General features: G+C 40.3%; 2 protein-coding genes across 2 annotated transcripts in view; one reads left to right on the top strand and one right to left on the bottom strand.

Moving 5' to 3' along the window:
• PRG4 (proteoglycan 4) overlaps positions 1 to 12,180 on the top strand; it is a 61,368-nt gene extending 49,188 nt beyond the window's left edge. Inside the window, exons 7-12 of the mRNA XM_065409921.1 lie at positions 775 to 858; positions 3,304 to 3,443; positions 9,211 to 9,367; positions 10,189 to 10,383; positions 10,604 to 10,729; positions 12,071 to 12,180. Of these exons, the coding sequence (XP_065265993.1) occupies positions 775 to 858; positions 3,304 to 3,443; positions 9,211 to 9,367; positions 10,189 to 10,383; positions 10,604 to 10,729; positions 12,071 to 12,180 (812 nt within the window). The remainder of the gene's footprint in view (positions 1 to 774; positions 859 to 3,303; positions 3,444 to 9,210; positions 9,368 to 10,188; positions 10,384 to 10,603; positions 10,730 to 12,070) is intronic.
• Positions 12,181 to 12,241: 61 nt separating this feature from the next.
• Positions 12,242 to 13,696, bottom strand: part of TPR (translocated promoter region, nuclear basket protein) — a 68,526-nt gene continuing 67,071 nt past the window's right edge. Inside the window, exons 50-51 of the mRNA XM_065410182.1 lie at positions 13,405 to 13,503; positions 12,242 to 12,422 (exon numbers count right to left, since the gene is read on the bottom strand). Coding sequence (XP_065266254.1) covers positions 12,367 to 12,422; positions 13,405 to 13,503 — 155 coding nt within the window. The 3' untranslated portion in view covers positions 12,242 to 12,366. The remainder of the gene's footprint in view (positions 12,423 to 13,404; positions 13,504 to 13,696) is intronic.

Here is a 13,696-nt window from a genome sequence, read left to right as displayed (position 1 = left end):
TGTTTCCCAGCTAAAACCCAGAGGACAGAGAACTGTGAAAAGTTGATTAAAACAAAACAGAAGAGGTAAATTCTTTTTTCAAATTTCTATAAGAGATTTCTGGACAATTTGAGTCAGTTCTTATCAGACCTAAATCCATTTACCCAATGCACAATATTTCAGCCCTTTTAGACTTTTTCAAATAAGCATTGTTTTTAAAGATAGTATTTAAACAAAGAAGAGCAATCCACTAAATAGGCAGGAAATGGATACAAAATTAAATATGAGTTTTATGTGAGAGCTAATTAATTTGGTTATTTATTATGGTATACTTAGAATTCTACCCAATTTTTTTTCTGAAATGCAGGTACTCAAAATATTAACAAAAGAAAACTATAGATTTCTATAAAAGTATCGGAGTTTATATTCTTTGGTAACAAATATCAAGGTTAAAACTTTGGATAACATATCTCAAATGAACAATAGCTATTACTTGTAACATAAATATAGGAATCAGAACCCTGGTTCCTGAATAGTCTCAAACACTAGGAAGGAATGGTGCTTGTCTGCAGCATTCCTATTCAAAGTTTTACTTTTATGCTTTTTTATAGTGTAATAAGTTGATGAATACACAGTATAGGTTTCCCTGTGCACACTCCAATAAATAATGAAACTAAGAGTCTGTTCCATTAACAAGAGGTTTATTTTACCTGACAATCCCAAGGCATTTTAAACTATTCTTTGAGCTTCAACTTCATTTAAATAAAAAACTATACACTAATTATTTTGTACCAGATGAACAAGATAAGAATTTGTGTAACGGAAAGCCAGCAGATGGAATAGTTGCTTTACCAAATGGAACATTAGCTGTATTCCGAGGTGAGTGGTCGACTGGATTTTTATCATTTTCATGCCTTCACTTATGTTTTAATTAAGTACTTACTTTTTGGCCTTTCCTAATGATCAGATAATATATATTTGGCTATTGTCCATTTAAGTCCCACTTCCTGATGCTAAAAGGAGGCAACAGCTCAATAGTATTTCCAGGGCCTCACAATTAGTGTGGCAGAGGACATGGCATAGTATTTGCCTTTGTGAGTGATGCTCTGTCCAAATCACTACCAGGAGTGTAATGTAAACATATAATGAAAATGCCATGTGATGCATTTTGTGTGTATTACAAGCAATTGATTGAATCTTAAAAAGTTCAACTTCCAGAGGTTCATTTTAAAGTATGTGTAACAGACAGGGACCCAATATAATGTAATTACCGGACACTTATTTTGGTGCATATGGCACATTATTGTTAAATTATTGCAATGTTTATGCTCTAGAATCTAAGATTTCATTCAAAAAATTCTCTAGCCCTTATAGTGATGAAGTAAACCTTCCAAATGTAACGGAGGGCTTGTCTACACTTACTGAGGGATCAACAAGCAGTAATCGACCGCAGATCGCTCTCCCGTCGACTCCTATACTCCACCGGATTGAGAAGAGTAGGGGGAGTCGATGGCAGAGCATCTCTCGTTGAAATCACGTAGTGTGGACCCCGCGGTAAGTAGATCTAAGCTACGTCGATTTGAGTTACGCTATTCGTGTAACTCAAATTGCGTAGCTTAGATCGAATTTCCTCTGTAGTGTAAGACAAGGCCTGATACAGGAATGTCTACTTGAGTCTGAAGACTACCTGTAATACCAGCTCTGGGATCAGTGTAAAAAATAAACTGCTTAACAAAATAAACACACATAGGCATTACTGTACTGAATGGGAGCTGGGATAACGATGCATAACTTTGGGGACAACTACACATAAGTTAGTTTTATTGTGCTAAGTAGGATATGGGCTACAGAAAAGCCATGGAAATTTCTCTTTGCAGGAACCCCACAACACCAATTCATGCCTTTACCCATCCCAATTTCCATCCTCCACTAATAACTTCTCCACTCCCACTGCTGCTCCCTTCTCTAATTTTTTAATTCTGCCTGCTCCTAGTGTTTGATGAATACATGAACATACAGCCCCATTAACAATTATTAAAACTTTATAGGAAGCAAGGACGAGATGACTTTAAGAAACTAACAGAGAAAAAGGTAGAGTTAAAATAAGGGGTATAGATAGGAGCCAGAGATAGAAAAGGCATAGAAATCAAAGGAAATTAATATCCAAATAAATTCCTCTACAGCAATAATCAGACACTCTATCCCTCAAAATAATCATATCTCCTCTAATAATTAAATGTGACTGGCGTCCCACAAACAGAACAAAATAATAAAAAGTGAGAGCAGCCAAGGAGCTTACCCATAGCCCTTGGAGTGAACCTCTGCGTACTACTACGTGGGTGCTTGGGGTCACCAACCCGAACTATTGACCTCACATGAGCCTGACGGGCTCCAGACTAGCCCTTCACTCACCCCTGATCCCTTTTGTATGTAACACTACATGTAGCATAGCCAGTACTCAATGTTGTGGTATCATCTCATTTCAGTGCAGATAGTTCGCCTTCTGGAGTGGACCTAGGTTGCTCAAAGCCAGGTACCTTGATGAGGCCTAATAGGGGAGGTGGGGAATTAGGCCTCCCCTGCTGAATAGTGGAATCTGAGAGTTCCTTGTTGATCGTAATGTGTAGCTTGATGAGTGTGAGGGGTGAAGGGAAGGGCTGGCTCTTCTCCCCACTCAAAGCCTTCTGTACTTCAGCTGTTTGGGGACAGCTAGCTTGGGATGAAGCCTCCCTGTGAAGCTGGGTGCTGCAGGATGGCACGGTTTCTCTTTCTGGGAACAAAGGGGCTTTGCACCATCTATGCCCTTTTCCCAAACAGTGTGTTTGTGCAGGCTTCATGCATGTGGCTAGGTGATCACAGCCACAGAAAGGATATTCTGGGGTTGTGGTTGGCTGTTCTGTCAAGTCAGTCAAACTCCTCCTCCTCTTTTCTGTCCCAGCAGCATTGCACAGACTTTGCTGCCCTCAGCCACTTAGGTTAGGCAGACTTCCCGTGTCCTCCTTCTCCCCCAAGCTTGCTGAATGTTACTTTTCCAGCAGATGCTTCTGGGCTCCAGGCGCTGCAATTACATGGAGGGTCTGATCCTGCTAGGTGCTGAGCCACCTCTGTTACCTTGGGCACTCAGCCTTGCAGGACTGAGCACTTAGAAAGGATGTTATGCCATTTCAAAGAGGGTGGCTCTGTGGTCCTTGCTTCTACTATTTAGAATTCTTCTATATGTGGCATTGTCTGTACTATTATTTAAAAAAATAAAAGTTTAAGTAGGGGCAAAATGGTGCACATCAGTGAGATTTTTCAGGGCTAGAACTATTTTTTATTTTGCAGGTCATTACTACTGGCTGCTGGATTCAGCTAGGCAGCCAACAGTGTCCCCTCGTAAAATCACTGAGGGTTGGGGTATTCCATCCCCCATCGATACTGTCTTTTCCAGATGCAACTGTGATGGCAAAACCTTCTTCTTTAAGGTAGGGAAGTTATCTTGCTTAGTTTGAGTGTTTTAAAAGATTTAATTTCACAGATGCCTCTACGAATGAAAAAAACAAAACAAAGCAATGAAGGGCTGTATAGCAAAGGGTAATAGTAAAGAAATAGGTTCATGAGCTCAGCTGTCTAATTGCCCAGTTTGCCTTAACAAGTATTCCTGTTGGCATTCTCATGAAAAAGGTCAAGGACTGAAGGGAAATGCAGACTGAATTAACCCTTCTAAGGCAGTTAGAGAGGATGCTGGTGAGCCCACAAAGGGTAGCTTTCGCTGCAGAGGCCTGTATTGTATGCATTCTATAGCCAGAGAATATCAGTTCTCAGAGTTGTCAAGCTGGATCCTTTCCTGTGCTCAAACACTCATTATATAGATATAAAACTGACTACCGAAACCATGGCAACAATATACTAGAATTAACAAGCTGCAGCTGTGTGGGGGCTGTGACACTCAGGCTCCCACTGATGCCTTAACATGGTTTCCTTTCCTATTGCCATGTTGTATGTCTGAGGTAAGAACCTGCAACAGGCAGAATGATCCCAAGTACTATGACAAGACAAAAATCCTCTTTGCAGCAGAGAATGCAGTGCTCTTTCTATGATTTGTAAGTTACACAGTATACAGTCCTTCAAGTGCACTTAGAGAATTTCTAAGAAGGGTGCTGAGGTGTGCACATTTTTAGTACCACCTGAGGAAAAACCCTTTCTGAATGGCTGCTTTCTCCACTTGCCTGCCTCCTGAAGTACAGCAGCCTGGTAGAGCTCTCCATCCCCTCACACCAACTTTCATAGGAGAGAAAGGCAACCAGAAAGAGCCCAGCAGCTCAGGGCACCTCCTCCCTTCCTGCAAGCAAGGAAAAGATAGCTCCTCAGCAACACTGAGCCTGGGAAGGTGAAAGAAGGGATCCTGCTACAGGCCCAGGCCAGGGAGGGCTGGTGGTGAAGAACCTCAGGATTGATGGGAGGGTTTTTGGCAGAATTAATTGATGGGGGTGGGGGTGAATTCAGACCACTTTAAGTACTGGTTATATGTGAACAAACAATGGATACGGGTGGGGGATGCCTGCTCTTTAAGCCATCTGCAGTGTAACAAGCACAGCTATGTAAAGTCTTTTAAACTCGGTACTTTTAAACTGCTCCTAACAGGAAAGGAGTGTTAAAGTATTCAAGTGTTGTTTGATGCAATTCCCACTGGAGGATAAGAAATTCCTACAAAACAAGTAGAAAGAGTAAGGCTGACTGTACTATGAACAGAAGCTTCTTACTCAACAAATTGGCTCATTTGTACTCAGAATCTTCTGTTTACTGCAGTAACAAAACAAAGGCTATGGCTACACTGGCGCTTTACAGCACTGCAACTTTCTCGCTCAGGGGTGTGAAAAAACACCCCGCTGAGCGCAGCAAGTTACAGCGCTGTAAAGCGCCAGTGTAAACAGTGCCCCAGCGCTGGCAGCCGTGCTCCCAGTGCTGTAAGCTAATCCCCTCGGGGAGGTGGAGTACTTGCAGCGCTGGGAGAGCTCTCTCCCAGCGCTGGTGCCGCGACCACACTCGCACTAAAAAGCGCTGCCGCGGGAGCGCTCCCGCAGCAGCGCTTTGGAGTTTCGAGTGTAGCCATGCCCTAAGGCTATGTCTACACTACACAGCTTTTAGCAACACAGCTGTATTGCTAAAAGTCACACAGTGTAGCCTGTTTATCGGCTTTCCTGCCCATAAAAAACTTGCACCTCCAACAAGCAGGGTTAGTTCTGTTGGCAGGAGAGTGCTCCTGCAGACAAAGTGCTGTTCACACTGGTGCTTGTCGTTGGCAAAACTTCTGTCTTTCAGGGGTGGGGGTTAACACCTCTGAAAGACAAAAGTTTTGTCATTCAATTGCCAGTGTAGACAAAGCCTTTCTACTTTTTAATCTTGCTGGTACTGCAGAGCCAATGCAACTATGGGAGTGAGTCCGCTTGTGAATCAACAGAACTGTTAAATATGACCAAACTGCAGCCTTCAGAGAAGCCTCAGTAACTTGACTGATATAGTTGCACAGGTGTTACAGGGCATAATTTGAAAGCACTATGGTTGCACAGGTGTATGCCAGGGTGTAATTTGAACCAAAGTTTTTTATTGGTGATGAACAAGCAGGAAAACACACAAACCCAACTTGACTTTTATAGCCTAGAATGAGGCTAGGACTGGCAGTTAAGAAAAACATTACTTGTCAAATGAGCAAATTTGAGCTGGAGATTAAATACAAATATAAAATTTCAAAGATGGATCGCTACAATGCCTTTTTTAAAGAGGCATTTTTTCATAACAAAATCACATGAAGGCTCCAAGACCATACTGCTCTTCTTATTCAATAGTTTTGAGAAACTGAATAACTGACAAATATTTCAGCACAGGGACTAAAGACCTCACAAGAAGATATGCATAGGTGTGTTCATTCTTGTGAAAATAATATTTTGATATTCTTATCGATAAACTAGGCAATTACAACTTAGATGGGGCTACTATAAGGTGGGTGCATAACTGTCTGGATAACCGTACTCAGAGAGTAGTTATTAATGGTTCACAATCCTGCTGGAAAGGTATAACAAGTGGGGTTCCGCAGGGGTCTGTTTTGGGACCGGCTCTGTTCAATATCTTCATCAATGACTTAGATATTGGCATAGAAAGTACGCTTATTAAGTTTGCAGATGATACCAAACTGGGAGGGATTGCAACTGCTTTGGAGGATGTCATAATTCAAAAGGATCTGGACAAATTGGAGAAATGGTCTGAGGTAAACAGGATGAAGTTTAACAAAGACAAATGCAAAGTGCTCCACTTAGGAAGGAACAATCAGTTTCACACATACAGAATGGGAAGAGACTGTCTAGGAAGGAGTACGGCAGAAAGGGATCTAGGGGTTATAGTGGACCACAAGCTAAATATGAGTCAACAGTGTGATGCTGTTGCAAAAAAAGCAAACGTGATTCTGGGATGCATTAACAGGTGTGTTGTGAGCAAGACACGAGAAGTCATTCTTCCGCTCTACTCTGCGCTGGTTAGGCCTCAACTGGAGTATTATGTCCAGTTCTGGGCACCGCATTTCAAGAAAGATGTGGAGAAATTGGAAAGGGTCCAGAGAAGAGCAACAAGAATGATTAAAGGTCTTGAGAACATGACCTATGAAGGAAGGCTGAAAGAATTGGGTTTGTTTAGTTTGGAAAAGAGAAGACTGAGAGGGGACATGATAGCAGTTTTCAGGTATCTAAAAGGGTGTCATAAGGAGGAGGGAGAGAACTTGTTCACCTTAGCCTCTAAGGATAGAACAAGAAGCAATGGGCTTAAACTGCAGCAAGGGAGGTTTAGGTTGGACATTAGGAAAAAGTTCCTAACTGTCAGGGTGGTTAAACACTGGAATAAATTGCCTAGGGAGGTTGTGGAATCTCCATCTCTGGAGATATTTAAGAGTAGGTTAGATAAATGTCTGTCAGGGATGTGTGACGGGTTGGATCACAGAAACCCCCTTGGGAGCTGCCACCCTATGTACCAAGACTACCCCTGCTCCTGTTTTCCCTGCCAGCTCAGGACTCCAGGACCCTGTCTTGCTGAGCCAGACACTCCCGTCTGCTTCAACACAGACCCAGGGTCTGAATCACTTGTCCCAAAGCTGCAAGTTTACCTGAAAACAGCTCACAGAAGTGTGCTTGTCTTTAGCACTCAGATGCCCAACTCCCAATGGGGTCTAAACCCAAATAAATCCGTTTTACCCTGCATAAAGCTTATGCAGGGCAAACTCATAAATTGTTCGCCCTCTATATCACCGATAGAGAGATATGCACAGTTGTTTGCTCCCCCAGGTATTAATACATACTCTGAGTGAATTACTAAATAAAAAGTGATTTTATTAAATACAGAAAATAGGATTTAAGTGGTTCCAAGTAGTAACAGACAGAACAAAGTAAGTCACCAAGTAAAATAAAATAAAATGCGCAAATCTATGTCTAATCAAACTAAATACAGATAAGTTCCTCACCAGTTCCAGAATGCTCCCTTTTACAGGCTAATCTCCTTTTAGCCTGGGTCCAGCAATCACTCACAACCCCTGTAGTTACTGTCCTTTGTTTCAGTTTCCTTCAAGTATCCTGGGGGGGTGTGGAGAGGCTCCTTCTTTAGCCAGCTGAAGACAAAAAGGAGGGGTTTCCCACAGGTTTAAATAGACTCTCTCTTGTGGGTGGAGACCCCCCTCCTCACTCCTATGCAAAGTCCAGCTCCAAGATGTCCAAGTTCTAGAGTCACCTGGGCAAGTCACATGTCCCTGCATGACTCACTCTTTACAGGCCGAAGCCATTGTCCACATGGTATCTTGCATGTCTCCAGGAAGACTTCTTATGTGGATTGGAGCATTCCAAGATGCATTGTTCCCCAAGTGTTTCCTGATCAGGTACTTAACCTGGCGAATTCCTTCCTAAAGATGACTAAATGCCTCACAAAGCTTACTTAGAAACCAAGCCAGCATACAGCCCATATTCTTAACCTCAAGTAGAAAATGATATACATGTACAAATAGGATGAATAGATATAGTAGACCATAACCTTTACAGAGATATATTACATGGCACAGGCAGCACAAAACATATTCCAGTTATGTCATACATACATTTATAAGCACCCCCCCATAAAGCCTTATGGGGTACACTGTCACAGGATGGTCTAGACAGTATTTGGTCCTGCCATGAGGGCAGGGGACTGGACTCGATGACCTCTCGAGGTCCCTTCCAGTCCTAGAATCTATGACACACTTTATTGATCGAAAAGCTTGAATTTTGCATACCGCTGGTTTGGATGGCCAAGGCAGTAGTGCATGCTCTGGAAACCTGCAATAACAATTTGGCAATTATTGACAGGATTCTATTGATATAGACATTTGTATTTATCAGTTTGAATTTTTCTCATCCTTTCTCCTAGTCCTTTATTTTTATATTACTGTTTATAATTCAAATTAAATAGTTTATTTCTGGAAATATTGATGATTTGTTTATTGTTTTACATGGGGGGGGGGGAATTAGCAATGGCTCCTCTGCGACTGGGAGTCCGTAGTCACGAAGTCCACAGTTGGGAATAAATCAGTGGAGGAGAGAGCAGAATACCTATCTAATTCTTGAAACATTTCTGCTTTCCAAGGGTCCAGACTTAGGGCCTGAGAAAAGGATGGGCTGGTTTGAAAGCTGAAATCTCTCCTATGAGCTATTCAAGGAAAAATTCTGGTCTGAAATTGTTTGGTCAAAATGTTGGTTTTCAGCAGAAAACTTCAAAAGAAAATAAAAGCTTTATTTTGTTTTTAACTTAATGTTTGTTTTTGGAATCAGCAAATTGGGGTTCCCATTTTCAATTTAAGGATTTTCAAGATCCCTCCCCCCCTTTTTTTAGCTAATGTAAAAGGAAGAAATATGTTAGTGTAAGTGGGGGGAGATTATTCCAAAAAACAAAATGGAAATCTAAACAAGTTTTTCACTGTTTCAAAATGTCAATTTGAAATAAAGACTTGTTTAAAAGTTTACTCCAGTAAAATCCACATTTGTGGGTATCAAAGCTTCCTGCTAAAAAGCTTCAGTTTAATCAGTTCAGAGTAATCTCTCGAACATAAGCAACATTAATTTTTAATTTTGATGGATAACAGTAATTAGATGTGGATTTCATAATCACCTGTGTAGTCTACATTGAAACCTATCAGCAATGGACATTTTTTTCTCCTTAAGTAAAAGTTTCTGTTTAAATCCTCAGGGTTCCCAATACTGGCGTTTCACTAACGATGCGAAGGATGTGGGATATCCCAAACAAATTGCAAAAGGATTTGCAGGACTAAGTGGGAAAATAGTAGCCGTTCTTTCAGTAGCACAACACAACAAAAGGCCAGAATCTGTGTATTTTTTCAAGAGAGGTATGTTTCATGTCTACAAATGTTAGAAGTATTCAGCTTATTTCTTTTGGGAATAAAACTCTGCTCCATTTTCAAGTAAGACTGCATGTCTGGCAACAGATAAGTGATGAGAACAGTACATAGTGCACCAGAAGATCCTGAGCTAACCTGAGGCTTCAGAGACAGCCTTTGAATGCCAAAGTGATCATGGAAGTTTACTTTTCAGGATAGGGTTACGAGGAAGAGTTTTACCATCCTTTGAACGCTATTCCATTCACAAGTTAATGGGGCATGGTAAGGTCTAAAATAGACCAATCACCACATATCTATGTATGGAACTGTTTCTCAGTCATGGTTTCTTTCCTTGTAAAGCACTGGATTTATCTTATTTGAATGGTATAGCATCTACACAGGAACATTTGAAGGCGCTATTCAGATTAAAACAGCTAGGCAAGTAAAATAGACCCAATCCTGCAATCCTTTCCCTTGAGGAATGGGAATTATGTAAGCAGAAAGCCTGCAGCATCAGGCTAGTGCCCTACAATTTCACCTTTTCTTCTCAAGGGTATTGATCCCATTCACGCTACTCAGAATAGTGCTTACTACCATGGATAGTCTCATTGACTTTAACAGAACTACTCACAGAAGTAAACAAATGTTAGGACCAGGTCCTGTTAGCATCATACTTCCAAGTCATATATGTAATTTTGAGGCATTTCAAGCTGAAAGTTTCCTCAATAGCCTTTGGACTCTTATCTTCCCAGCCTAGCAAGTTCATATTAGGGTACTAATGACATTTCTGATTCAACTGTTTTCACAACTGGAACAAACTTCTGCTTCAGGTGGCAGCGTTCAACATTATATCTACAATCAAGAACCAGCCAAAAAGTGCAAAAAGAAAGTATATGTTAGATACCCAGCTTACACACCCAGAGCTGTGATCAAGAGGAAACGCTTTGAACGTGCAATAAGATCAGCAATCGTGTACCGCACACCAGTCATGTACCACACTCTCAGAATCAACCATAATCCATCTGGTCAGTTATATTTAATGTTAAATGGTTTTTATCTTCATTTTAAAATTAATAGTTTCTGAAGGACAGCATTTTTCATCTGTTCAACTTCTTGAATGTTTGCTTTTAAATCTCTTCATCCTAGCAGCTGTTCTCTCTCTCAGCTTCTCTTCCCAAGTTATAGCTTTGCACAGCCCATGTTTTAATATATTTTCCTAACTTAAAGCAATTTTCTTGTCTGCAGGAATATTACATCATGAGGTTAAAATAAATTCTTACTGGAGAGGATTTCCAAAAGTAGTTCACTCAGCTATATCAATACCTAACTACCAAAGGCCAGATGGCTATGATTACTATGTTTTCTCTAAAGGTAAGTTAAAGCTAAAACACATTAATTCAAATCTCAAAGGCAAGTGTAGTTTTCTGAAATGTGAAGTTACCGACCTTTTCCACTGCAAGAGAACTGCCAAGATGAAGTTAATGAGTACTAGGGTTCAGGCTTAAAAAAAATGGCAATAACTCAAGCTTCGCCCATAATCCCTGAATAAATGGATGTTTCTACTTAAAATGATCAGCAGAGAAATAGCTAGCCTGTGAAACTCAGTGCCACAAGATGTCAAGCAGACAGGATTAAAAAAGGATTTATCCCTATTAAAAAAGGATAGGGATAACAAGACTATCTGGAGTGGTCATTGTAATGACAAACCATTCAAGAATGAAATCCTCACACCACTGAAGTGGTAGGAGTTTTGCCACTGACTTCAGTTAAGTCAGGATTTCACTCAGACACTTCAGGATTTAAATCCCTGTGCTTCAGGGCATAAATCAACCTCTAATGGGGTTAAGGAGAAACTTTCCCTTTGGGCAGCATCCCGTAACGGCACAGTGAAGGATTTTGTTGTTACACCTACCTCTAAAGCACTGGATGCTGGACTAGGACCACCACTGCTCTGATCTACTATGACAATTCCTATCATGCCTATGAAATAAGTGAGACAATGCACACCTGTGGATAAGAAGGTGCCACTTTTACAGTTTTAAGAAAAGGCTTAAACTCTTTAGACCCTTCAGAGAAGTGCTGGCACAGAATTCAACTGAGCATGAGACAGCAGAGACAAAGAACATTCTCCCCTTAACTCTCAAGTCTTTAGCTGAGGGACGTTCAGTTGTTTAACACTATCTGTTCAAGTGCACCCAATTTTACAACTATGAAGAATGTCTGAGTGTATCTGAATCAGCTGTGTTTGGGTTTCAAAAAAAGATCATATCTCACAGGAGAACTCTGAACAGCGTGAAAGCTTCAAAGTAGTATTTGTCAAGAGACTTGACAAGCTGCCAGTATCTTTTTAAAAAGGGAACTGCTTTATATGGGGTACTGTGACTCGACTAAGTGGCACTGTTTTCCAAGCACTAGCTGGCTATAACTGTTATAGGGTAAGATTAGATAATTGCCAATACTCAAATTTGGGTGACTAAAAAAAGTAAATGTCCGAATGAAATGTTTTGTCTGGAAACTGATATTAAAGCCTCTCTCTCAACTACATGTGCATCAAGTGTGATATAATGTACCAGTTCTGCCAACGTGACAATAAAAAGGGAAAGAGGCATCTGATGTTAACTCAGCACATTAATCAGAGAGCTTTTTATGTACTAAAGACATCCTACATCTGGAATTTTAATTTCCACTTAAACTGCACTTCTCTCATTGCAGATCAGTACTACAACGTGAATGTGGCCAGCAGAATAGCAAGATCAGTTACCTCTCAGACTGGGCAGACAGTATCCAAGGACTGGTATAAGTGTCCTAAAGATGATTTGTAAGACAGGATTTTAAAGAAAGAAGCCATTTTACTTAGAGTTTGTCTAATTTTATTAATAAAGACATTGAAATGTGCGCACATCAATCTACGTACAAAATGCTGCTTTTAGCGCTGCAATCATTACACTTAAGCAACAGTAGCCAATCTGACAGTCTGTATACACAGCTTCAATTACTTTACAGAACTTTTAACTAATATTGCCTCTGTTTAGGCCTCCTCTGCCTCCCATTGCATGAGTTACACCTGTGTAGGGAAAGAGAAGAGTATTAATGCTAGTACTTTTCCCCACTCCAATAATCAAACATTGTCAGTTGGCTACTTTGTTTGGTGATGAGATGAGTGTGCAGTGGAAAATTCTGTTAGCAATCTCTCTCTCTCTCTCTCTGTGATGGCCTAGCACAAGGAGGTACTACTGTGGACTTTCATTCTAGGGGCCAGATGAGTCACAATCACAGCATGCTGAATTACGGGTCAAGTGGGTTACCCTCCTTTTTCAACAGCCAGCCTTTTGGTTAATGTGTGACAATAGATGGGATTGTAATGGAAATTCCTTCTAGTTCTGTAAGTGCATTTTTTTATGGTTAGATCCACAGCATCTGAATGTTAACAGATGTATCTGCACTAGCACAAGTATATGCAGAATATTTAATATTTATGTTGATGAATAAATTTAATCTGGGTAGGTTTTTTTTTTTTAATGTGGGGGTTGTTATAGTTAAAAATCATTAGTAGCAATCAAAGTAAAATCTGGAGAATACTAACATAATAAGCTTCTGTAATTTCAATCATTTAATTTTCTTTAAAAAGCAGCATAATGATTCCAGACATCATCTCACAAAAATCTTAAATTTGAAATAGGAAAATTGTGTTGGGAGTAATCTTAAAGATCAGAATTGTATCATATCAAGCTTATGTCCTAGCGATAAATCGCCAAAAAAAAGTAAGTTTAAAATCGACTGCAATTTATATGCCTTCTAAAAATCAGAGCCAGGAGCTACAGAAGGAGGAAGTTTTCTGTAGTCTTTTTGCCTGTCAGCCAAATGAATGCTTTGGATAATATATATTGAAAGGTCTGTGGGGCAGGGACCCTGCATTATTCAATGTCTCATCATGTATACTTCTGGTGGCATTATAGATATCCAGTTTCAAATGGGTTAAGAAAATTAAGAGTTCATTTGAAAGAGTACAGACAGTCACAATAATTATAACATTGACAGCCACTTACCCCTCTGTCTGTTAAACTGACGACCACGGACACCAGTTCTTAATGTTGGTGGCTGAAGTCTGACACGCCGGAAAGGCTTTGGCTGATTACTGCTTGTGTCTGTAGAGAAGGAAGAGTTTCAGAAAGAATATATAAGATTGTTACTACAGTATAATTTGTAACTGTTAGTGAGTCCATCGCTTAATTAACATACAGCTGTACTTGTCTTTCATATTTTAAAAACTTGAGGGTGCAACATATTTCATTAACATCTTCTCAAATAATAATAAAGCCTCAGATTGAACAAGTATGT

The sequence above is a fragment of the Emys orbicularis genome, chromosome 8 (assembly GCF_028017835.1).
Source record: "Emys orbicularis isolate rEmyOrb1 chromosome 8, rEmyOrb1.hap1, whole genome shotgun sequence".
Lineage (NCBI taxonomy): Eukaryota > Metazoa > Chordata > Testudines > Emydidae > Emys > Emys orbicularis.
This window is presented reverse-complemented; position numbering and strand designations above follow the sequence as displayed.